The sequence below is a fragment of the Ovis canadensis genome, chromosome 24, assembly GCF_042477335.2.
Source record: "Ovis canadensis isolate MfBH-ARS-UI-01 breed Bighorn chromosome 24, ARS-UI_OviCan_v2, whole genome shotgun sequence".
NCBI lineage: Eukaryota > Metazoa > Chordata > Mammalia > Artiodactyla > Bovidae > Ovis > Ovis canadensis.
This window is the reverse complement of record NC_091268.1, coordinates 56,083,729-56,106,826: the sequence shown is the minus strand read 5'-3', so window position 1 is coordinate 56,106,826 and position 23,098 is coordinate 56,083,729. Positions and strand designations below refer to the sequence as shown.

Genomic DNA, 23,098 nt, shown 5'->3' with positions numbered 1-23,098 from the left:
GCTGGGGTGTAAACAGCGACTGCACAGACTCCACGCGTAGAAGGCAGCGGCGGCGGGGAGGCGGCAGCGGGGAGGCGACGGCGGCAAGAGAGGCAGGGTGTGCGCGGGCCTCCCAGCCGCGTCCCACTCCTCTGTGCCCCCACGGACTGCGGCCACCAGGCTCCTCTGTCCGTGGGACTCTCCAGGCCAGAGTACTGGAGTGGGAAGCCGTTCCCTCCTCCAGGGGGTCTTCCCGATCCAGGAATCGCACCCAGGCCTCCTGCACTGCAGGCGGACTCTTTACCATCTGAGCCACCGGGGAGCCCGTAAAATGTAGGTGACATCAGCAAGAAAGGCAGAGTCAGGCTCTCCAAAAACCCTCTCCTCCGCAAAAGCAGTGAGGGCGCAGGCAAAACTCGGCAGAGTGTGCTTCCTCAGAACACTGGAGAGTGACTCGCGGCTTGTGACCGTCCGGACGACACCTACTGACGCAATAATGAGTGAAGGCTCGATGAGGTCACAGCGGAGCAGGCTGGGCCTTCTCCCAGCATGACCGGAGTTCCCGTGAGAGGGAGAGGCTACACGCGGGCAGGAGGCCACGCGGCAACACGGGCAGGGCAGCTGCAGACCCAGGGACCCCCCGGCTCCACCCCGGGGAGCCAGACGGGCAGAGAAGGGTCCCTCCCCAACAGGGTTCGGAGAAGACGCGGCCAACACCCTGACCTCCAACTTCCGGCCTCCAGAACCGTGAGACAGCACAGTCCCGCTGCCTCAGGCCACCCGGTTTGTGGCCCTTTCTTACGGCAACCCCAGGAAACTCACACCAGAAACGCTACGGAGTTCAGAAAAGCTGTCAGATAAACACAGCAAAGGGCAACCGCACCTTGGAAGGAGCACCGATTTCCAGAGATGTGCCGTTATTTAAAGTGTTCAGTTTTCAACAAAAGCTTCTAAGACATGCAAGGAAATAGGAAAGGAAGGCCAAACACGAGGCAAGGAGATGGGACGCAGTCGACAGAAACTGTTCTTGAAAAAAGTTCAGACGCTGGAACTATTAAAGACCTTACGTCAGCTATTTTAAACACGTTCAAAGGACTAAGGGAACCACCTCTAAAGGACTAAGGAGAAGTATGAGAACACCACCTCACTAACAGGGAATATTAAAAAACCAGAAATTATAGAAGAGAAACAGATAAAAATTCTGGAGCTGAAAAGTTCAATAACCGAAATAAAAAATTCACTAGAAGCTCAACAGCAGATCTGAGTGGAGAGAAGGAAGAATCAGCAATTGGAAAGACATGTCGATTGAAATTTTCTCCAGTCAGATGGACAGAAAGAGAAGAGGGTGTAGAAAAATTAACAGCTCCTCAGAGACCCAAGGGGTAACACCAAGCATACCAACATAATCGCGACAAGAATCTCAAAAGGAGAAAGGTTCAGAAAAGATGCTTCAATAAACAATGGCTCAACTGGATTTAAATACCCAAGAACTCAAAAATTTCCAACCTGGATAAATTCAAAGTGATTCACACTTAGACGAATCATAAACTGTTCACAGTGTACAAAGAGAAAATCTTGAAAACACCAGGAGGGAAATGACTTGCCAAATACGAGGGATTCTTTTTAAGATCAACAGCTGACTCCTCACCAGAAACCATGCAAGACAAAAGGAGATGGGGGAGCAGAGTCTCAGTGCCAAGAATCCCACACCCGGCACAGCCATCCCGCAAAAAACAAGGGCACAGTGAGACACTCCCGGCGCCTGAAACTGATAGGATTCCTCGCCAGCAACTCTTCCCTACAGAAACGAATCCCCAGGAACTAACGAGGCATACCAGTAACCGTATCAGTGAGTATAAAAGACAGCACTCATATTTCTTTATCTGCAATTCTTTTTCCTGGCTGATTTCAAAGACAACTGGACAAAAGCCACAACTGTAAGTCTGTTTTGATGCGGAACAACTTATACAGATGTAATCTGTAAGACTGGGGAAAATTGAAGGCACAAGGAGGAGAGGGTGGCAGAGGATGAGATGGTTAGAGGGCATCACCAACTCAATGGACATGAATCTGTGCAAACTCTGGGATTAACGGAGGACAGAGGAGCCTGGCGTGCTGCAGGCCATGGGGTGGCAGAGAGTCAGGCAGGACTCAGCAGCTCAACAGAAGCAGCAGTTCGTACGGCAATGACACCACAGAGGGGAGAAGGGCTTATATGTTACTGGAATCAAACTGCTGATCCAAGGCAGCCTACCAGAACACAGAAGCTGTAGCTCCCAAGGCAATCACCAAGAAAATAACCCCCCAAGAGTACAATACCCGAAACAACGTGGGAAGGTAAATGGAACACTGAAAAAAAAAAAAAAACCCTATTTAATGGAAAAGAAAGAAAATTAAATTAATGGGGAGAAAGATCATTGAAAGAGCACCAGGAGGTCTCTATTTAAAATTTTCTATGATACAAACACACGCTTAACAGAGAAAACTTCATGATTTTCCTGATGACTAAAATAAGACAATGTCCCAAGGCAGAAAGGAAGCTCAGTAACGGTCACTGAATGATGACATGCTGCTGAAGAACCCGAACTCTGACCACTGAAGGATTTAAAAGCAGCTCAAAAGACACATTCTAAATCACAGACGTTACTCCCAACTGCCTCGAGAATAACCCTTCCTTAAGATTGAATCACAAGAAAGCCACGATTCCCAACATCAACTTACTGAACTAGGACAGACAGATTTCGTAAGAAAAAATATTTAAGAACGAAAAAGAAGAGGAAGGTATCGCTTCCCACAGGCCGCGCTGTCACTGACAACCACTCGCTGAAGACAGCACGAGGACGACTCCAGTCTCCCCCGGGAGCCCGTGCGAAGCTCACCAGCAGGACACTTCTCAAATGGAGCCTCCGCAGCCAGTTTAAGCAGCCCCGCAAGACCAGCTGGGGTGGCTGAAAGGACATGAGTTTGAGCAAACTCCCCAAGACAGTGAAAAACAGAGAAGTCTGGCGTGCTGCAGTCCATGGGGGTCACAAAGAGTCAGACGTGACTTAGCGACTGAACAACGAGACGGATGCGTGGAAGAGGCACCATCTGCCAACTTGGCCCCCACACAGATGAAACAGCTCAGACAGTACCTGAAACAACGTGGGAAGGTAAATGGAACACTGAAAAAAAAAAAAAACCTATTTAATGGAAAAGAAAGAAAATTAAATTAATGGGGGGAAAGATCATTGAAAGAGCACCAGGAGGTCTCTATTCAAAATTTCCTGCTGCAGTCCATGGGGGCCAGACAGGCCAGCCAGGCCCGTGCCGCACGGCAGTGGACAAAGCCTGGCTGTGACCACAGACGGACAGCGGCTGAATTCCAGCCTCCAGTCCCCAGCGTGTGGCTGGCAAGTGAGCGCCTCTGAGCTTTCTGTTTACAGTCAGTAAAAGGCGGCAAAGAGGCCCACACTGGGCCCTGTGTCACCCTCGGAGCCCTGGGGACCGAAGCATCCCGACGGGCCCTTCCAAGAGCGCCCCCCACCCTCCCCACTCCGACCCTTCCACACAGAACTGCTCCACGTGGGGTCCTCCGGGGGCAGAAGCCCTGACCGTGAAGAGCCACCGGCGGGAGCCCGGGCCTGACGCCGGCTGTGCGAGAGCGTGCACGCCGCCGCCCCCGGCAGCTAGGAGCTCCTGGGAGTGGCGCCCTGCGCTCGGGGTGGGGGCGGGGGGTCCAGAATGCCTCTGGGAGCCTTGTCGGAGCCCTGCTGTCTCAATCCGTTCTCATAAGAGCCAACCGAGCGGGTAGATGTCAGCCCGAGGCACTTGGCCTGCGGGTCTGGAAGCGGCTCCCCGGCCCTGTGTCAGGACAGTGGGTGGCTTCCGTCTCCGCACTGGACATCTTGCTCTGCTGGCCCCGGGGTGACACGGGAGCTGGGTCACTCCCAAGCCAGCCACCTACACCGCGCACCCTCCTGCAGCACGCCGAGGGACCGCCACCGGGGAGGACCCCACTCCACCCAGACCTGCGTTCCTGGGACGCCCCAGGCCTGACGGCACTCCTGCTCAGTCGTGTCCAACGCTTTGCAGCCCTACGGACCGCAGCTCGCCAGCAGCCCACCAGCCTCCCCGTCCATGGGATTCCCCAGGCAGGAACACTGGAGTCAGTTGCCATGCCCTCCTCCAGAGGTTCCTCCTGACCCACGGATCGAACCCACAGCTCCTGCACTGTACGCAGGCTCTTCACCACTAGGCCACCCAGGAAGCCCAGCAAGCTCCAGGTCGTTTAGCCACAAATCACAGCAAGGAAACTCCAGACGCGCCTGGACCAACGATCCTCCCAACACACTCCCGCCAGAACCTTCAGGCAATAACCCTGCTGCTGGAAGGCACCCCGAGAGGCCAGCCCCGAGGGCCTGTGAGCAGCTGAGAGCCGGGGCCCTGACTCCCGCAAAGCTCTGGGAGACCAGCAAGGTCTGTGCCACACACGCCTCTGCTTTACCTGGCAGACTCAGCAAACGCTGAGGACGCGGGGCCACCAGCGGGAGGGCTTCTCACGGGGTCGGGGGGGCAGCCGGCCTGCTGCCCTCTACCCTTCACGCGGGCTCTGGGGGCGGCTCTGAGCACTCGAGAACCACCTAAGCCTCCCTGGGGGTCTCCCCACGGGCAGAGAGGCCCTCAGCATACATGGCCCCCAAAGGCAGCCAGTGGCAGGAAGTCCCCACCGGCTCCGCTGAGCAGCAGGGGGACGTGTCTTCTGATGGACTCCGGGTTCGGGGTTCCACCTCCTCTGCCTCCCTCGACCGCGGTCCAGCGGGACACGGCTCAGGAGCCTGGTGGGAGCAGAGTCAGACACGACTGAAGCAACCTGGCACCCAAGCGTCCGCTGACGGGCGATCATCAGCCAAGCGCAGCCTGTCCACACGGTGGAACAGTGCTCGGCCTGAAGAAGGAACCAGCTACTGGAGCCGCTACACCACGAGGCACCCGGAGCCACTACACCATGTAGCACCCGGAGCCGCCACACCATGAGGCACCCGGAGCCGCCGCACCACGAGGCACCCGGAGCCGCCGCACCATGTGGCACCCGGAGCCGCCGCACCACGAGGCACCTGGAGGAGGTCACACTCAGTGAGATAAGCCAGACACAGACAAAGTGGCATGTGAGCCCACCCTCCTGAGGCTCCCGGGGGCGGGGGGAGTGAGTGCTCGGCGGGCACAGCGCCAGCTGCGCAGGATGAACCTCTAGGCTCGGACGGCATCACGCTGACAGCGGAAGGCACACCAGCAACGGCTAAAGCTGTTGCTATGCATATTTCACACGTGGAAACACTCAGATTGCTGCCCGCCCCCCAAGAGTCTAGGCTGGGGCCTAGGAATCTGAGTTTCTAACGATTTCCCAGGTGACGCTGCTGGTCGCAGGGCCACAGTGGGAGAACCGCGGACACGGGGCCCGGTCCAGACTGCTCATCTAAAAACAGCAGAGGCTCACCTCGCCTCAGCGAGTCACCAGGTACCGAACGAAGGACCCTCCAGACGACAACGCTTCCACCAAAACAGCATGAAACGGGGTCAGCAGACACCTTTCGTGTTCAACCTGAATGCTCCTTCTCGGACTCATGAAACTGCTTCAACCTTTGGGAACCCTGAGCTGTTCTGTTGTTCTGAAATTAACAAACTGTTCTCAGGAAATGGAAGCAGAAGTTTCCGCAACCTTATCATGGCCACAGCCTCAGAAATGAGAATTCAGCAGCTCTGTGGCCAGGGAACGTCAGGAATGCCCCCGGCCCCGCCCCATCTGCGGTCTGCTCGCCTCAAAAAGTGATGTCACCTCTCGGCTCTTCATTATCCCTAACTCAGGAGCTCCAACAAACTGTGCGCGGCCTCCATTTCCTTAAATTCCAGGTTCGCTTTTCTTTCAGTAACTTATTTTATGTAACATCTCAATATATTAACATAAAGCAAGCCCTCCAGCCCAGCAGTCTGTGACCATCCGCTCACTGGGCAGCCTGCCCCACTCGTGCAGAGCTGCGACAGGACACAAGCTCCAAGCGTGTTTCCCAGGGTCCACGGCCACGCTTCTCTTCCAGCTGTGCTGCAAAGGCAGAAGCCCTCCTAATCCCTGGCCACGCATGTACCACCATGAACAGGGTCGCTCCCGGGGCGCCCTGCTGCCGCATCCTGCGCGCTCAGCCGTGTCCGACAGCGACCACACGGGCTGCAGCCCGCCAGGCTCCTCTGTCCCTGGGCTTCTCCAGGCAAGAACCCTGGTGTGGGCTGCCATGCCCTCCTCCAGGGGATCTTCCCTGCCCTCCTCCAGGGGATCTTCCCTGCCCTCCTCCAGGGGATCTTCCCTGCCCTCCTCCAGGGGATCTTCCCTGCCCAGGGATCAAACCCAAACTCAGGTGTCTCCTGCACGCATGACACACAAATCCTTTGCCCCTTGAGCCATCAGGGGAATTGTCATGTAACTTTTAAACACACATGTTTTTGTTGTGAAGAAATACTTCAAAGAAACATGAAAATACAGAAAATATCAGAACTCATGAATCCACCGAAATTTCACTCGAGGACATTGTGCCATATTCTTTGCTGAAAAAAAATTTTAAAAAAATGTTACAGACGCACACCATCCTCCCAGCCACGCTTCCTATTCCAAAGTCACCGCCACCCCAGAGCTGCTGGGCACGACTCCCGCGAGGGCAGTGCACTTTCTCCATGTAAGGGTCCGGAGGGTATCTGTGCGTCCTGTACTTCATCACGCAGAGTAAACACACAACTGCTTTCTTTTTCCAAAGGCTGTGGAAACCTTTTCAGACTGAAACCGGGCGTGCTGACAGGAAGAAGCACGTCCCACACCTGTTCAGTGCAGGCAGTTTTCACAGCAGTGCAGCAGCACCTGGGCAGACACCCCTCACGCGGCTCCTCCCCGGGAGAGAACGCTAAAGCCTCAGGCCAGCTCGGCCGGGTTTGCAGCACACTCGGGGCGAGGCCCTCTGCTTCTGACTCCTTCCACTCCACCCGCTGGGTGCGGCCCTCCGTGTGGCTTGTGGGGTGCAGACAGCCCACCCTCTTGCCGTGGATCAGCCAGAGCCCCACCGCTCACTCTGCGCCCACCAGGCGCCTGGGCAGTTTCACACGCTGCTGCCAAGGACAGGCCAGCGCCCTCGTGTCGGTGGACACACGCGTGCGTTTCTGCTACGTCCATTCCCTAGAGTGAAATTACTGCCTCCTGGTGCTTCGTGTGCACAGCCCAGCAAATAACCCCAGGTGTCCAAGTGGCTGAGCCAACGGACACTCCCAGCAGCACCGGGGGTTCCGGCCGCCTCACACGCTGGCCCATACTCCCTCCTTCCCGTCTGGTTTCGCCCATCATTCCAGAAGGCTCCTGACTCTTACCATCCGCAGTCCACCTGCCACTGTATCTTGGTTTCTCTCTTATGTTCTGCACTCTCTGAAGTTATTAAGACTGTTACCTGCAGACACTGCGTAGTGACTCAGGGACAGAACCAGAACTGCACTCTCTGAAGTTATTCAGACTGTTACCTGCGGACACTGCGTAGTGACTCAGGGACAGAACTAAAAGTCACTTAGCTCTGCTCTGCTAACTGCTTCTGCTGTTAAAAGCAGCGAGAAGAACACTGCGGTGCACAAAGTACTTCGCTCTATTTTTTATTCTCTCTGTTACAATCAGTTCCTACAGAATTCTACATTTTTTTCCTGCTCACAGACACTTCCCCAAGTGGCTTTTATCCGCCCACATGGACCACACGACATCGCTAACACACCTCTTCAGACGCCCCCACCGCCGGAGAGCCACCAGAGTCATCTGAGTCGTCTGTGTGTGTCTCCCAGCAGCATGGAAGAGAAAAAGAAAAAGGGCTTTCCTGGTGGCTCAGGGGGTTAAGAACCCGCCTGCCCGTGCAGGGGACATGTGTTTGATCTCCTGTCCGGGAGGATCTCACATGCTGTGGAACAACTAAGCGCGGGGGCCCCAACTACCGCGCCCGTGGGCCTGAGAGCACGAGCTCTCCAAGGGGAGGAGACACCACCACAAGAAAGCCGCGCGCCACCACGCACATAGCCCCCGCTCGCCGCAGCCAGAGAGAAATCCACACAGCAACGCAGACCCAGCACAGCCATACACCAACCGAGGGAATGAATTTTAGAGAAAGAAAACTAACAAAAGCTTCCTAAGTGAGGCTCAGAATGACAACCCACAAGCAGAACAGCTCTCAGCGCAAGCTTCCCCAGCTCCAGCAGCGCGCGCCCCGAACGTTCATCTTTTTCAGCCAGGAAAGGCTCCTGCCCCCCGGCCCCTCTCTCCAGCCGCTCCTGCTTCCAGCGCCGCCCGGAACACAGCTCACACCTGCTGGCCTGGGCGCCCCTGCCTGCCACCTTTTTGGCCAGGGTCCCCTTGCCCAGAACCCACCATCCCAGACCATCTCCTTGAAAACTCGGTCCCAAGTCGCTCTGAATGAGTCCTCCTCAGTGACAGCAAGCTGCACCCTAACCGCCTGCCAGCCAGAGCTCCCACCTGCATCCCACTCGCCTCGTCCACCAAATACTGTCCACCTCCACGGCGAGAACAGAAGCCTATGAGAGCAGGCCTTTTTGTTCACTTTGCTCCCAACCAGTAGCCCAGTGATTAGGAACAGTGTCCAGCAGAGAGTAAGTGACCAGCAAGCACCTGTCAACGCAAAGCAGGAATCGAACTCCCAGGAGCAAGAAGGCCGCGTGGAGCAGTCAAGGCCTGCTGCGTCTCCCAGGCGGGAGGGCCCCGCGCCCCCCCGTGCACTCAGGCCTCCCTGGCGGCGGGAACCCCGCCTTGGTGAGCTGCAGCGAGAGGAGGAGCTGTTCACACAGGACAGCCACACAGAGCCCTGAGCAGCGACATCCTCGCCCTGGTCTATCTGCCCCCACCACGGCCTCTCTGCCAACCTGCGGTTATATCCATTCATCTGCCCAAAGAACATAAGACAAAAACCCTGATTCTATAAAGCTCCACTGGCCTTGTGGATAACCAACCTACACCACAAGAAAAGGATGTTTTCCACCTTCCTGCAAAGGCTTCCGTGCTTCCGTGTGTGCACGCTCAGTCAGTTGTCTCCGACTCTGTGTGACCCTATGGACTACTGCCCGCCAGGCTCCTCTGTCCGTGGGATTCCCCAGGCAAGAACACTGGAGTGGGCTGCCACTTCCTTCTCCAGGGGATCCTCCCAACCCAGCGAGCCATTGCACTGCAGGCAGATCGCTCACCGCCTGAGCCACCTGGGAAGCCATTAGGAGCTTTTATATTTTGCTTTACATAATATAAATATAAACAAGCAACCTCTTAAGGTCCCTCCAAGTCCGCTGTACTTACTAGTTGAGAATTTCCAAACTGAATCCCCTCCAGCCTCAGAAGCACGGCACAGACGCGGCTTCTCCAGGGAGTGCTCCCCGAGTGCCCACGGGAGAGGCCGGTCTTTGAGGTCTTGGGCTGGCCTGAGCGTCCTGGACGAGCTCCTCCTAACCCACCTGGTTCACAGGTTTCCCACACACACCACGCAAACCCCCTTAGGGAGCTCTCACTTCCTGACCCTGCCCAGCACAGGAGGGGCACACACCATGTACACCCCAAAAGTTCTGCATGACGATGGACAGGCACGTTTCCAAACAAGACCACCACCAGGCACCGTCCCCACGCCAAACACAACTCATCCAAGATGGACCACGGCCTCAAATGCCAGAGCTAAAGCTGTAAAACTCTCAGCAGAAAGCACAGAAGCAAATCTCTGTGACCTTAGGTCACACAAAGCCTTCCTGGATATGACCCCAGAAGCACCGGCTAAAGAAAACAGACCAACTGGACTTCATCAGAACTAGCAACGCCTAGGGCTTCCTGGCGGCCCAGTGGCAAGGGCGCAGCACTCTCTCTGCCAGGACCAGGTCTATCTCTGGTTGCGGAACTAAGATTCAGCAAGCCACTCAGCACAGCCAAACAACCACCAAAAGAACAGAAGCCGAAACCTACTGTGCTGCAAAAGTCCATCAAGAAAGTGAAAAGACAACCCACAGAACACAGACGAAACCATGTGTCCAATAAGGGACTTGAGCCTAAGGCACATAACAAGTGATCTGAACAGACGTTTACCCAAAGGAGGTGCACAAAAGGCCAACAAGGCCCGTGAAGAGAGGTCCGAGCCCTGGGGCCCCCACCCACTGGGGTGGCTGCAATCCGGAAGGCAGGCAGGAACAAGGGCTGGCGAGGTCGTGGGGAACCTGGAACCCACACGCTCGGCGGCGGGAAAGCCCGGCAGCCAACCTCAAAAGGTCAAACACGGGTTGTGAGCCGATGACGCCACTCCTAGGTGGACGCCCACGAGAAATGGCACAGCAGGCCCACACAGAGACGGGCGCAGGGACGCTGGCATCAGCGCCAGTCACGACAGCCAAACACGGGGACAGCCCAGCCGTCCGTGGACAGGGGCACGAGTAAGAAAAATGTGAGTTATCCATACAACGGAGTACCATTCAGCCATAGAAAGAAATACCGATCCATGCTACAGCACAGAGGCCAACTCTGAAAACACTGCTGAGCAAAAGGAGTCGTCGCTAAGGCCTTCAAAGCATTAATACACGGCTGTATTTATACGAAATTGCAAGAGGAGACAAACCCACAGAGGCGGAAAGACTAGTGGTTGTGTAGTCTGGGGGACGAGGGGTTTGGAGGAGAAGGGGGGCGGCTACTGACGGGCGCCGGATGATGAGAACGTCCTGGAATCAACCGTGGTAAAAGCTGCATCGCTCTCAGGGCACACTAAAAACCACCGAGCGGCACCCTGAAGCGGGCGAGTTACGCGGCGTGTGACTCAAACCCCAGCAAAGCCTCAAAAATGCCTGAGGAGGTCCTTCTCTGCTCTGCAGTCCTGTGAACATGGGCTAAGTGTCCTCCTAGCCCGGGATGGAGCCTGGAAGGCAGACGGCTCGCACCCTGAGGGAAGGCGTCTGCTAAAAAGGAAAAGACCAGCCACCTGCAAAACCCTCCGGGTGGGTTGCAGGCACGAGCGAGAGAAGCTGAGCTACGGAGGCCGCTGCAAAAATGCCACGTGGACACGCTCAGGGCCCCGGGGACCTCCCTGGCGCCCACACGGCTGTGAAGCTGCAGGTCCGTCAGAGCAGTCGCAGCCACTGAGTCCAAGAAACCCCTCAATACAGTGTTTTCCCCCTTCCTCCTCCCCCCACGGACCCAAAAGCAGGATGAAGACGGTCACTAGGCAGAGTCGACCACCACTGAGGAGGCATGGCCACGTCGGAACCTTCTGGGTCCTTATGTAATGTCTCCTTAGCCCTGCAGACACTCCAAGTAGATACCCTGACCTTACTTTACAGACGTGAGACCTGGAGGCCCCCCGGCAGCAAGGCCAGCCAGAGGTCAGGGTGAGCCAGGTGACTCGTGGGGCCAGAGCCTACGTCTGGTGAGGGGGTTCACGGGGCCTCATTCGATGCCCACAACACGCAGGGGACAGGGGGCACGCCACACTCCTGGGCCAGTGATCGGGGCGCCTCGATGCAAACACCCGACCGCCCCCCCTGTGGCTGTGAGCAAGCAGCTCAACTCTCTGCGCCGTTCCCTCATCTCCGAAACGGGGACAACACCAGGCACATTACTGGTTGACGGCAAGAATTTTTAAAATACGGTTATACGTGCAAGACACAGCACAGTGCCCGGTTTTTCCAGGACGTGCGCCCAGACACAGCCGCAGACTGAAATGGACCGCTGGGCAGGGCGTGCTGGTCCCTCCAGAGCTGGGTCCCACGGCGACGCGACGCCCTAAATCCCATGAGAACCCCCAGAGCACAGACCGCCCCGGCCCTCGGGAAGGGCACGCAAACTACTGACGTTCACGCCGACCCGGCTTCTCTGGCTGCGAGCTCCTCCCTGGGACCAAACCACACAGAGAGGGAAAATCGCTCGTTTGCTTCCTTAGGACATCACAAAACTGAAGCCCAGGCCCGGAAGGAGTCGCCTAGCAGACGGTCTCCCCTGACCCGACTCCCAGCAAGGGCAGCCTGCCGCCCGCGGGGACCCTGCTTCTTCAGGAACCGGACAAACCTGCTTCTGGAAGGGCTCATGGACTCTGTTCATCAAAATCTCCTCGGGCCTCTCCCTTCTGGAATGCTTTCATGTGGGGACGCCCAGGGACTTTTTCCAGAGCTTAAAAAAAAACCACTATTTTAGCTAACTCGGGAAATCTTGGAATTCCTGACAAAGCAGAAGTTCAAAGTTCCAAAAAGAATACTCATCTCTGTTCAACTCAATCTGGTTTTGGTTTTGTTCTTTTTAAAAAAAAAAAAAAAAACCCTCCTCCCAGGCCTGGATGGTTTCGTCTAACAGTGACTCAGGTTTTCTAGGGTCTCTGGACATGAAAGCGAACGTATTCCAACATACCTGGCAGCCTCCCTCTCTGGGTTCCAGCAGACGCGGCACAGAGAATCTGCGTTTGCAGCCGAACTCAGTCCCTCTAATAAAATCCCAAGCAATCACCCAATGTTATAAGCCAAGTGACATACAGTTAAATTCACTTAAACAGATATTTATTGATCACAGGGAGGGAGACAGGGCCCCTGCCTGCCGGCTGCCTTCGGGGCAGACGACTAGGAAAGCAGTTAATCAAGCTGAACACGGAACGCCTCGGAAACTGGCAGGACAAGCTAGGAACTGTGAAAAATGTCACAGAAAGAGAAATACTGAGTCAGTTCTCCCCCCACGATTAAACCTGCACTGAAGGCGGAGAGCCGGTTCTGCAGAAGAGGAAGGGCTGAGCGCCCGCCTAGCCCCGCCCACCCCAAACCCCAGAGCGGGAGGACTCGCCGAGCCACGCCAACATGACGGGACCCAGCCCGCGCTTCACGCGCCGGAGCTGCTGTTCCTGAGCTCTCACACCCACCGCCCGGGACGGAGCCCCTGCAACGCCCCCCAGGCTGAACGTGGGCTTCCGGGGGGCGGAGGCGGGCTGGGTCCCCGCTCGGTGAGGACACATCCTCTGGGCGGGCGGACGCTCCGTTTCTGGAAAGAGAAGACCGCACACCTCACGAGGGTCTCGGGTGGTCTCCACCAGAACAGGACCCTGGAACCGCCTTCCTCTCCGCAAAACCCCCTGAGGACCGAAGCATCTGTGTCTGGGAGGGGCTGGTTACTCAGTCAGAAGCCGATCCTCCAGACAGGCTCCGAAAGGGGCCCACAGTGCAGACAGCGGAGTCGGTGTGAGGTCAGACCCGACACGTTGCCGGAGGGGACTCCAGCGCGGCCACCTCGAGCAGTAGCTGCCGGGCGAGTCAGTCTCTGAGTGCCTCAGTTTCCCCGTCTGTAAAGTGGGGCAGGTGAGACCCCTCGCTCCACAGCATCACTGCAGGATTAAGCTAGTTCACGCGTCAGGCACAAGGAAGGCCTTAGCCATCACTGCAAACATGCAGCACCACCACCCTGCACAGCACCCCGCCCAGTCCCCCGACCAGGGAGGTGGAGGACGGGATACCTCTCCCCCCAGCAGAGCCCCTCTCGGGAACAGAACCCCCCACGGCGCACGGGGAAACCTGAGCCTCTTGCAGAGACGTCCAAGAGACCCCGACTCCACCGTCCCCCCCACGAGGACCCGCGGGGGGCGGAAGCCACCCCGAGATAAGGGCCTGCACACTGCAGACTGGCCTTGGGGCCTGAAGAGCTGACCTCCCCTCGGTGTGAAGCCCCGCCCACCCCGCCACCTGGACTGGAACTTCTCGGGAGCTAGGAGGGAGGTGGAACTAGGGTTCCGCAGATAACGAACTGGGCAGAGTCAGGAGTGCCACGCGACTCCGTCCCAGCCCAGGGCCTCTGCACGTCCAACAGAGGCAACATTCCCAGACGCCCCTCCTCGTGACACGCGGTGCCGGAGGCCCTGCGGCCCCTTCCCGCTGGTCCCAGGGCCCCGGGACACCTGGGCTCGCCAGCGGGCTGGGCCAGCGCCAGTATAACCAGACACAGACATCGGAAACAGCGGACCAGCAATCTCCTGCTGACGAGCTGCACGGTCCTCCTTTGGGGGTGGCTGTTGACACAACAAAACACGCATCTCGTTATAAATACATCTGCAACATTAACCAGAGGGTGGAAGCTGAGAGGCCAAAACCCCTACGAGACCATTTTCAAGCAAGACCCCCGGCGCCCACCTCTGCCTGTCAAGCTGCGTTATTAGCAGATCCACTCAACGTCACAGGATCTGGGACACACTGGGGTTTCCCTGAACCTTTTCTCCTGGGAAACAGACACAGACACACAGGCGTGTAAGACGCCTACGGACAGTTTTATGTACCAACACACGTGGCTGGGCCTGTCCAGGTCAAAAACGGAAGAGAGCGTTGCGAGGGCTTCCCTGGTGGCCCACGGCTAAGGCTCTGCACTCCCAGCACAGGGGCCCGTCCCACCCCTGGTCAGGGGACTGGACCCCAGAGGGCACAGCTAAGAGCCGGTGCAGCCAAATTAGTAAGCACGAAGATTTAAACGCTGACAGCCCTGGGGTCCTGGAAGCCCCATCCTGTGCCCGCACAGGCGCCCCCTTCTCCGGCCAGAGGGGACCACAGCCCCATCTCACGGTCTCTCCCTTGCTCCTCATCTACGGCCTCACCACCTGCGTGAGCGAGCCCACACAGCAGAGTCTGACTGCACGGTGCGAACTTCACGTAAACAGGAGGCACGCGGTGTGTCCCTCCCTGGCTTCTCTCTAACACCCTCGGTAGAGGGCACAGGGACTCAGAACTTGTACTTACAGAAGGTCACTAAGCAGGACACGACCAAGGTCGTCTAAGGACATCGCCCCAGCTCTCAAAGTCTAACAACGGAGCTTACTAAACCGTGGTTCCACACGCGTAGCTGACAGCAGCCATCACCTCTAGGCCGGGGAACTAGTTTAGCAGGAGAGAGGCTTTGTCTACCAAGAGCAAGCATCAGGACAGTTTTTAATGCTGACTCCCGGCGAAGGATCACATTTTACCACCTTGTACTCTACAAGCATACACACACGCCCCTTGATTCACTATCCCGCAGACCTCAAATAGGAAAGCGTGAAACCTCCTTAGCAGCGCAGAATAACGCTAAGGGAGCCGAGCAGACCAGAGGCGTGTAAACACGCCTGAGGTTAACAATGGCCAACACACACGCACAGGAGCAGGAAACAGGCTAAAATCCGCGGTTGTGGGCTCACGGGCGATTTCTCTCTAACCCGACGCGCGTACTTGTGGTTACCTTACTTGTGCGACCTTCTCCTCGAGTGCACAATCACACACCTCATGAAACCTTACTGGTCCGGTTACGACTCACTCATGAGACTTGTAGGCAAGAACGTCACTAGCACAAAGCGGGCTAGAGAGTCTCGGAAAGGTGTGTTTCAGAGTTGCCTCCAGACCTTACACCAGCTGCCCGGGAACTCATCAGTCATGAATCTTCACCTCACACGTGCTTAGTACGCATACTTCAAAGTGGGGAAGAGACCTGAGGGCCCCTGAACACACCCATCCCCACACCCCAAGGGCACGCGTGTCCTCCCACAGCCAGGCGAGCCGGCAACAGCGCCAAGGGCAGCCTCAGCCTGCTCCTGCAGCTCCACCGGCAGGGCGCGCCCACCCCGGCCACACGAGGCTTCAACGCTGATCGTTGGTGTTGGTCAGTTGTTCAGTCGTGTCCAGCTCTTTGCGACCCCATGGACTGCAGCACGCCAGGCTTCCCTGTCCTTCAATGTCTCCAGAGTTTGCTCAAATTCATGCCAACTGAGTCAGTGATGCCATCCCACCATCTCATCCTCTGTCGTCCCCTTTTCCTCCTGCCCTCAATCTCTCCCAGCATCACGGTCTTTTCCAGTGAGTCGGCTCTTTGCAACAGGTGGCCAAAGTACTGGAGCTTCAGCCTCAGCATCAGTCCTCCCAGTGAACATTCAGGCCTGACCTCCTCTAGGATGGACTGGCTGGATGTCGTCACTGATGCTTTCCCCAGGAACCTCTACCTCGAGTCTGGTTGTGATTTCTTAACTATTCTACAATGAACACAATCAAAGGATGAAAGATGAAAACGCTACCGTTCTTCAGAGGGTGACATGGTCAGGGGTGCGCTCTTTGAATCCCTGAGGGTGCAGGCCGCCAGCCTGCTCACTGGGCCTGGGTTCTAATCACCGGGGCAGCTTGTCTTGACATGCACTGCAGGCCCCAGGGAGACCACTCCCATCTCTCCAGCATCTCACCACTCCAGCCTCTCCCATCAGCCTGAACGCTGCAGGCCAAACATCTCTTTTTCTGGTGCATTTTTCTCGGGAAGGAAAAAATAAACCAAAACAGAATTCCCCTACCGGAACACATCACTTTCTTGCTAACCACAAATTCTGGCAAAATCTGCTCTACGTAGGGGAGATTCAGTTCCTCTTTCCTCAGATGGACACATTTTACCTTGCAAATTGTGTGTGTGTGTGTGTGTGTGTGAGAGAGAGAGAGAGAGAAAGAGAGAAACAGAGTTCAAAGAGCATTAACACCCATTTAAATAACACTCGCACAGCTACCATTGTTACCAAACTAAAACGTGATGCCACCCTAAAGAGCGCTTAGGGTGACAATGTAGTTCCAGGGACTCTCCTGGCGGTGCAGAGAGGACTCCGCACTACTACTGCAGGAGCCCCCGGTCCCATCGCTGGTTGGGGAACTAAGATCCTACATGCCGCCAAAGAACCCAAAAAAACCACATGTAATTCTATTCCAACAGCAGAGCCCTGACTCCATTAGCAGATGCTGGAATATAAAGAAAAATAATGGTTTCTGTCCCTCAGGAGCTGACAACAGAAATGTGTGTGCTGGAGGGAGAGAGGACAGGAAGGTATTTTTTTGCCCCAGCGCAGATGGTACTTTAAAGTATAATTTAATCCGTCAAATGCATACATCTCAAGCGAGAGCTCAGTGAATTGCCTGACAAATGCATCCAGGCCGAGCGGCAGCATCCGGGTGGTCGCGGGAGCACAGGGGGCATGGAGACCACGCGGGTGGGGTGGGGGGAGGGCGTGGAGACCACGCAGGCGCACAGAGAGGCTGGCAGCCAGCTGCAGAGTTGCTCGGAGGACAAGCAGAGTTCAGGGGATGACCCCACCGAAAGCCAGGAGGCCCCCCAAGGCTTGGGAGGACGAACCGTTCAGAGCTTCCTGACCGGGCGGCAGGTACGGCGTACATTCCACGAGGGGCTACAGGAGAAGTGACACGGATCACTCGGGACACGGTGCTTTCACTGCCAAGGTCTAGAGTCCAATCCCTGGTCAGGGAGCTAAGATCCCAAGAGCTATGAGGCGCAGGGAAGAAGGAAAGAAGGAAGTGAAGACAGGTTTAGGTCTGCAGGGTTGCAGGAAAGCAGGGCTGGGACCCGGTGGTAATCTGTACTCTTATCCAGTATGATGCAATTCCCAAAATCAGGTTAGACAAGCAACCACCTATCACACTCATTCTTAGGCACTCCAGGGCACCATCGCCGAGCTGTATAACCTCTGAACAGACCGTGAAATAAACTCTCATGCTGCAATCAGAAAACAGGGTTCCAGTCAGTCAGATATTTTGATGGTTACAATTTTAATATGAAATCCACAACAGGCCTAAGACCAAAATACAAAAAGAACAGCAACAAAGCAAAAAAAAAAAAAAAAATCCCATAAGAAAATGGGCCAAAGATAAGAACAGTCAGTTCAGGAAGGTCATACAAGATCAAAGCATCACAAGAAACTAACCTCACTGATAATTGAAGAAACAGAAATTAAAACAAAAATAAAACAGGTTCTTAATTTCTCTAATGCTGAAGGAATTTTTTTTTTAAAAAAACATGGCACTTAATGGTGATGAGGTTACAGGGAGAAGATGCATTCTGTCACAGGTATAAACTGGCAACAGCTATCACAGAGGACAACTTGTCAGCATTTGTTAAAACAAAACAACGTGCAACTGTGCTTCCCCGGTGCCTCAGTGGTAAAGCATTCGCCCGCCGATGCAGGAGACACAGGACTGATCCCTGATCCCGGAAGATCCCACATGCTCAGAGCAACTAAGCTGTGCTCGAGAGCCCAGGACCCACAGCTACTGAACGCTGTGCCTGAGAGCCTGTGCTCCGCAACAAGGCAGCCCACCGCAATGAGAGGCCCACGCACCACAACCAGAGAGTGACCCCTCGTCAGCTGCAACTAGAGAAAAGCCCAGGCAGCGAGAAAGACCCAGCACAGCCAAAAACAGAGGATTTCTTTAAACTGTGTGCAACCCTATGGCCCAGCGATCCCACTCCTCGGGGCGTTTAAGGCAGCACAGCCAAAAATAGATGATTTCTTTAAACCGTGTGCAACCCTACGGCCCAGCGATTCCACTCCTTGGGGCATTTAAGGCAGAATGTGAGTGCCTGCTCAGTCACTCGGTCGTGTCCAACTCTTGCAACCCTATGGACTGCAGCCCACCAGATTCCTCTGTCCACGGGATTTCCCAGGCAAGAGTACTGGAGTCGCTGCCATGTCCTCCCCCAGGGGATCTTCCCGACCCAGGGATCAAACCCGAGCCGTCTGCATCTCCTGCACTGGCAGGTGGGCTCCTTACTGATGGGCCACCTCGGGCAGCCCTCACAGCAGACTGATGACCTCTAAAGGACCCACACCCTAATCCCAGAAAACTGTGAACCTGCTCGACCACACAGTAAAGGGGAACTCAAAGCCGACACAATTCAGGTTGCTGGGAGAGTCCTCCTGGGTGACCAGGTGGGCCCAGTGTGACCCGAGGAGCCCTTAGAAGTGGAAGAAGTGGACAGAAGTAGGAGTCAGAGACAGGACAGGACAGGCCGGCGCAGCCTGGGGCAGCTGGAGCAAGGGGTTATCATGCGGAAGGCATCTGGGAGGCGGGAAAGACCAAGACACGGCTTCTCCCCCAGGGCCTCAGGATGGAACGCAGCCCTGCCCACAGCCAGATTTTAGCTCAGGAAAACCTGTTCTGGCTACAGACCTCCTGGACTGTAAAATGAGAACTTTCTGCTGGTTAAGCCAATTTGTGTGTGGCCATTTTTGTTACAGCAGCAGCAGAAAACCAATATACAACCGTAGGGAAACACACGCGCGGAGGCGCGCGGAGGCGCGCACTGTCTGAGCACACGAGTGTAAACACAGCAACATCATGAGAGGGTCCATCCCAGGCTGGTAAGAGGGGGGTGAGTGCCAATCTACACTGTTCTCAGTGGTGTTTGCTTTTTTTTTTTTGTAAGGGAAATGCGATTATCTACATATTGTAAAATTGAAAGTTAAATTTTTAGGAAGGGAGTTAACACTCCCCGCTTAAGCTTCCAGGGATTAGAATATGCTATGATTCTTGGGGCTCCCCTGGTAGTACAGGGGATAAGAATCTGCCTGCCAATGCAGGAAACACAGGCTGGATCCCTGGTTTGGGGGGACTCCGCATGCTGTGGGGCAACTGGAGTCCGTGTGCCCCAGCCACCGAGCCAGCCTGCTGCAACGGCTGAAGCCTCCACGCCCAGAGCCTGTGCTCCACCGTGCGAGAAGCCACCACAAGGAGAGGCCGACGCACGGCAAGGAGGAGCAGCCCCTGTTCCACGCAACTAGAGCAAGCCCTCTCTCAGCAACAAAGACCCAGGGCAGCCAAAAAAAAATTAACTTAAAAAAAAATTTTTTTTAACATTAAGCCTGAAAACCACAGTGAACATCGTTTTTTCCGACAATCCCAAAGGCACTACAAAAACCTAGACCCCCATGGTCCCCACAGCTAATACTAATAGTGAGCTACGGCTGTGTGGGCAGAACACCAGCGAAGATGGAATTCCACAAGCCACCGCTTCTTCAACAGTCAAAATCAACCTTTGCTTGAGCAAAGGCACCTGAAACAGGCTGGCTGACCAGCCCACGCTGGGCTCAAACGTGTGACCTCCTGAACACAACGTTCTAACCATGAGCATGAGCCGTCACACGCTACCCCTTACAAAGCTGCAAGTGAAAGGAAAAATTAAGGCCAAGGGTGGGGAGCGGCGGGTCTGGTGTCTAAAGGCACTCAGGCCAATCCGGAGCACTGTCCACCCCGACCCGGCTCCCAGCAACTTCATTCCACTCCCATCTCCTTTCCTCCCTAGTGAATATCGTGTTTGGATAAAATTCACTCTCAAAGACGTATTTTCTGATTGCACCCCATCTAACCACCATCCCCACCACAACATACCCTCTTAATACTGCCCACTGTGGGCAGGCCACTTACCTCTGGGTTTTAGCTTTCCCAGTTTTGTTTTTTTTTTTAAGTGCTTTTTTTGGTTGGTGTTGTGTTTTTCCTCTACCACGCCACCTCCCTCAACTGGACGCCTAATGTTAACAAAATCACCACAGCCCCTAACAAGGCCAGCTGCCAGTCTCAGACAGCGGGGCTGGCTGACTCCATGATGGCGGCCAGTGGGTGAGTCCTGCAGGAAACATTCAGGCTGTCCTTGCACCTGCAAAGAGAGGCCAGAACGACCACCACATCCAGCAACTCCGAACTGCTTTACATCCCCAGGGGAAGAAGCGTTCCTGCTCAAACGCCTCATGTTTCCAAAAGTGACCTGGACAAGGAGTCCAGTGTGGGCACCTGAAACAGGCTGGCTGACCGGCCCACGCTGGGCTCAAACGTGTGACCTCCTGAACACAACGTTCTAACCGTGAGCGGAAGCCGTCACACGCTACCCCTTACAAAGCTACAAGTGAAATGAAGGCCAAGGGTGGGGAGCGGCGGGTCTGGTGTCTAAAGGCAGACTCACCCAGGGTCTTCAGGGCACTCAGGCCAACCCAGAGCACTACCCACCCCCACCGCAGCCCCCAGCAACTTCACTCCACTCCCATCTCCTTTTCTCCCTAAGGAATCAACCGTCTTACAGCCCTTCAGGGCTCACTTTAAGCATGAGCTTCTCAGGGACACCTTCCAGACCCTCCAAACGGAGTTTCCAACTTGTGCCGCCGCCACCACCAAGAAGCTGCAATAACTCACACCCACATGTATCCTCCAGTTGGAAGGCTAGAGGGGGTACCATCCGAGAAAAGCCAAGCCTCCCGCGTGTTTCTCAGCGTTCACGCTCACCCACTAAGAAAAGCACTTACGGAGAAACACGGCGGGCTGGCCGAAGAAACGCTCAAGTCCTGAGCCGCCGCAGTATGTGCCAAGGCCCGGCAAGTCCAGGGACACGCGGAGGGCAGATGGGCACGCAGGAAGCGCAGGGCGGGCGGGTCCTGCGGCCCCGAGGAACCCGGACAGTCCCGGGGAGACGCAGGCAGAAGCGCGCGGAGAGGCGCAAACCCGGACAGGTGCTGGGGTTCTGAGCCGCGGAGCCACGCGCCCTCCTGGGCGTGGACCGGGAGGGGCCGTGAGAGGGGAGGACCCAGCAGGCGCGGGGAGTCCGGGGCCAGGAAGCGAGCCGCAGGCCGCAGGGCCTCAGCGGGCGCGGGCCGGAGCCGCGCGGGGCCTGGGGGCGGCGCCTGCCATACCTGCCGCTGGCGGGTCCGCCTCCTCGTCCGCCTCTGCCTCAGCAGCTGCAGCTCCGGGCGCGGTGGGCAGCGGGTCCATCGCGCCGCCGGTCATGTGAGCGCTCGCCACGTGACTTCCTCCGCGCCCGCCGGCCTGGGCCCGGCCTCGCCCCGCCCACGCCCAGGGTTGGCCACGCCTACTCCCGGCCTATCCCCGCCCGCCCCGGGCCTGCCCCGCCCGCCCTCGGCCTCGCCACGCCCACGCACCGGGTCCGCCACGCCCACTCCCGACGTCGCCACGCCCACTTCTCCGCCTCTTCCCGCCCCGCCCAGGCTCGGCTGCCACGCGGAGGGCAGGTGGCGCGGTCCAGGCGTGCGGTCAGCGTCCAGCGTCCGCCGCTCCCTCGCCCGCCCAGTCAGCCCCCAGCTGCCTTCCCTCAGGCCCCCACTCACTCACTCATCCATTTATTCTCTCACCTTCTGGTCCGCTCGCCCGCCCACTTCCTCGGTCTTCCGCCCGCTGGTCCATCCACTCGTTCGTTCAGCGACTCGCCCACCCGCTCCCTTAGCCACCTGGTCATTCAGTTGTTCCCTCGCTCACTCAGGTCCCCGGACTGCCCCCTGGAGGCCAGGCGGGCCTGTGCATTTGCTACCCTCCCCTATCTGGAGGACGCAGTGGAGCGGGTGCCCCGACTTCCAGAACAAGACTGTGGGAGCGCCGCGCAAGAGCGCTCCCCCGGCCCTGGCCGGGTTAAGGGATCCCGGGATGCGGAGAGCCTCAGCTGGGGCTGGAGGAATGAGGAATTCGGCGGGAGGAAGGAGCGGGTGCCCACGGGCCCCGAGGCATCGCACAGCTGCGAACGCTGTGGTCTTCCTGGAGCTAAAAGCGGAGGCCGAAGAGGAAGCTGGAGCGACTGGTGGGGCTCCGTTAGGGAGGGACTTGTTCCCAAGGTAAGGACCGTGGACCTGCTAATACCGGGACAACTGTTAACGCCCAGGGAGCCAGTAACAGCAATCAAGAGCCCAGAGCCCCAGTCAGGGTCCTAGGAAGGAATCCCCTCCCCAGGGAGCTAGTTCTCTTTGCTACAGTCACCGGACATCTTTGTGAGCCAACCAACAAGGATGCTGTCCCCCAGCACAACTGAGGAAGTGGTGTGCCTCTCCCAGAGACCAGCATGGAGAAGCTTTCCCAAGTCTCAGCGGGTTACTGTCTCCTTCCGCCGCCGCAGGCTTCCTTTAAGCTGGTTTTGCATGGAGTGATGTGCTCAGCACTTTCTCCCCTCCCAAGGGCGCGCACACACACACATTGTCATTGTCTCCCGCTCCCTCTCTCTCTCCATCTCTCTAACTTCCTGGAAGTATTTGCTACATATCTGTGTCCCTCCAAAAGATCCTTATTCAGTGCTTAAGCACTCACTGCACCTTGAAAACTGTGAGGCACTAAACAAGCATAAAGTTAGACATTACACGAGAATAACAGCATGCATGCGTGCTAAGTCGCTTCAGTCGTGTCCGACTCTGCGAACCTATGGACTGCAGCCTGACAGGCTCCTCTGTCCGTGGGATTCTCCAGGCAAGAATACTGGAGTGGGGCACCGTGCCCTCCTCCAGGGGATCTTCCAACCTAGGGGTCGAAC

General features: G+C 56.5%; 1 protein-coding gene across 18 annotated transcripts in view; it reads right to left on the bottom strand.

The window, feature by feature from the left end:
* Window positions 1-21,729, bottom strand: part of SNX8 (sorting nexin 8) — a 40,078-nt gene extending 18,349 nt beyond the window's left edge. For 6 of the 18 annotated variants that reach the window (XM_069569629.1, XM_069569630.1, XM_069569631.1 and 3 more), the window contains exon 1: window positions 20,230-21,064. In XM_069569629.1, the coding sequence (XP_069425730.1) occupies window positions 20,230-20,551 (322 nt within the window). In that variant the 5' untranslated portion in view covers window positions 20,552-21,064. The other 12 variants (XM_069569637.1, XM_069569641.1, XM_069569632.1 and 9 more) reach the window with 11 other exon arrangements.
* Between the last annotated feature and the right edge of the window lie 1,369 nt (window positions 21,730-23,098).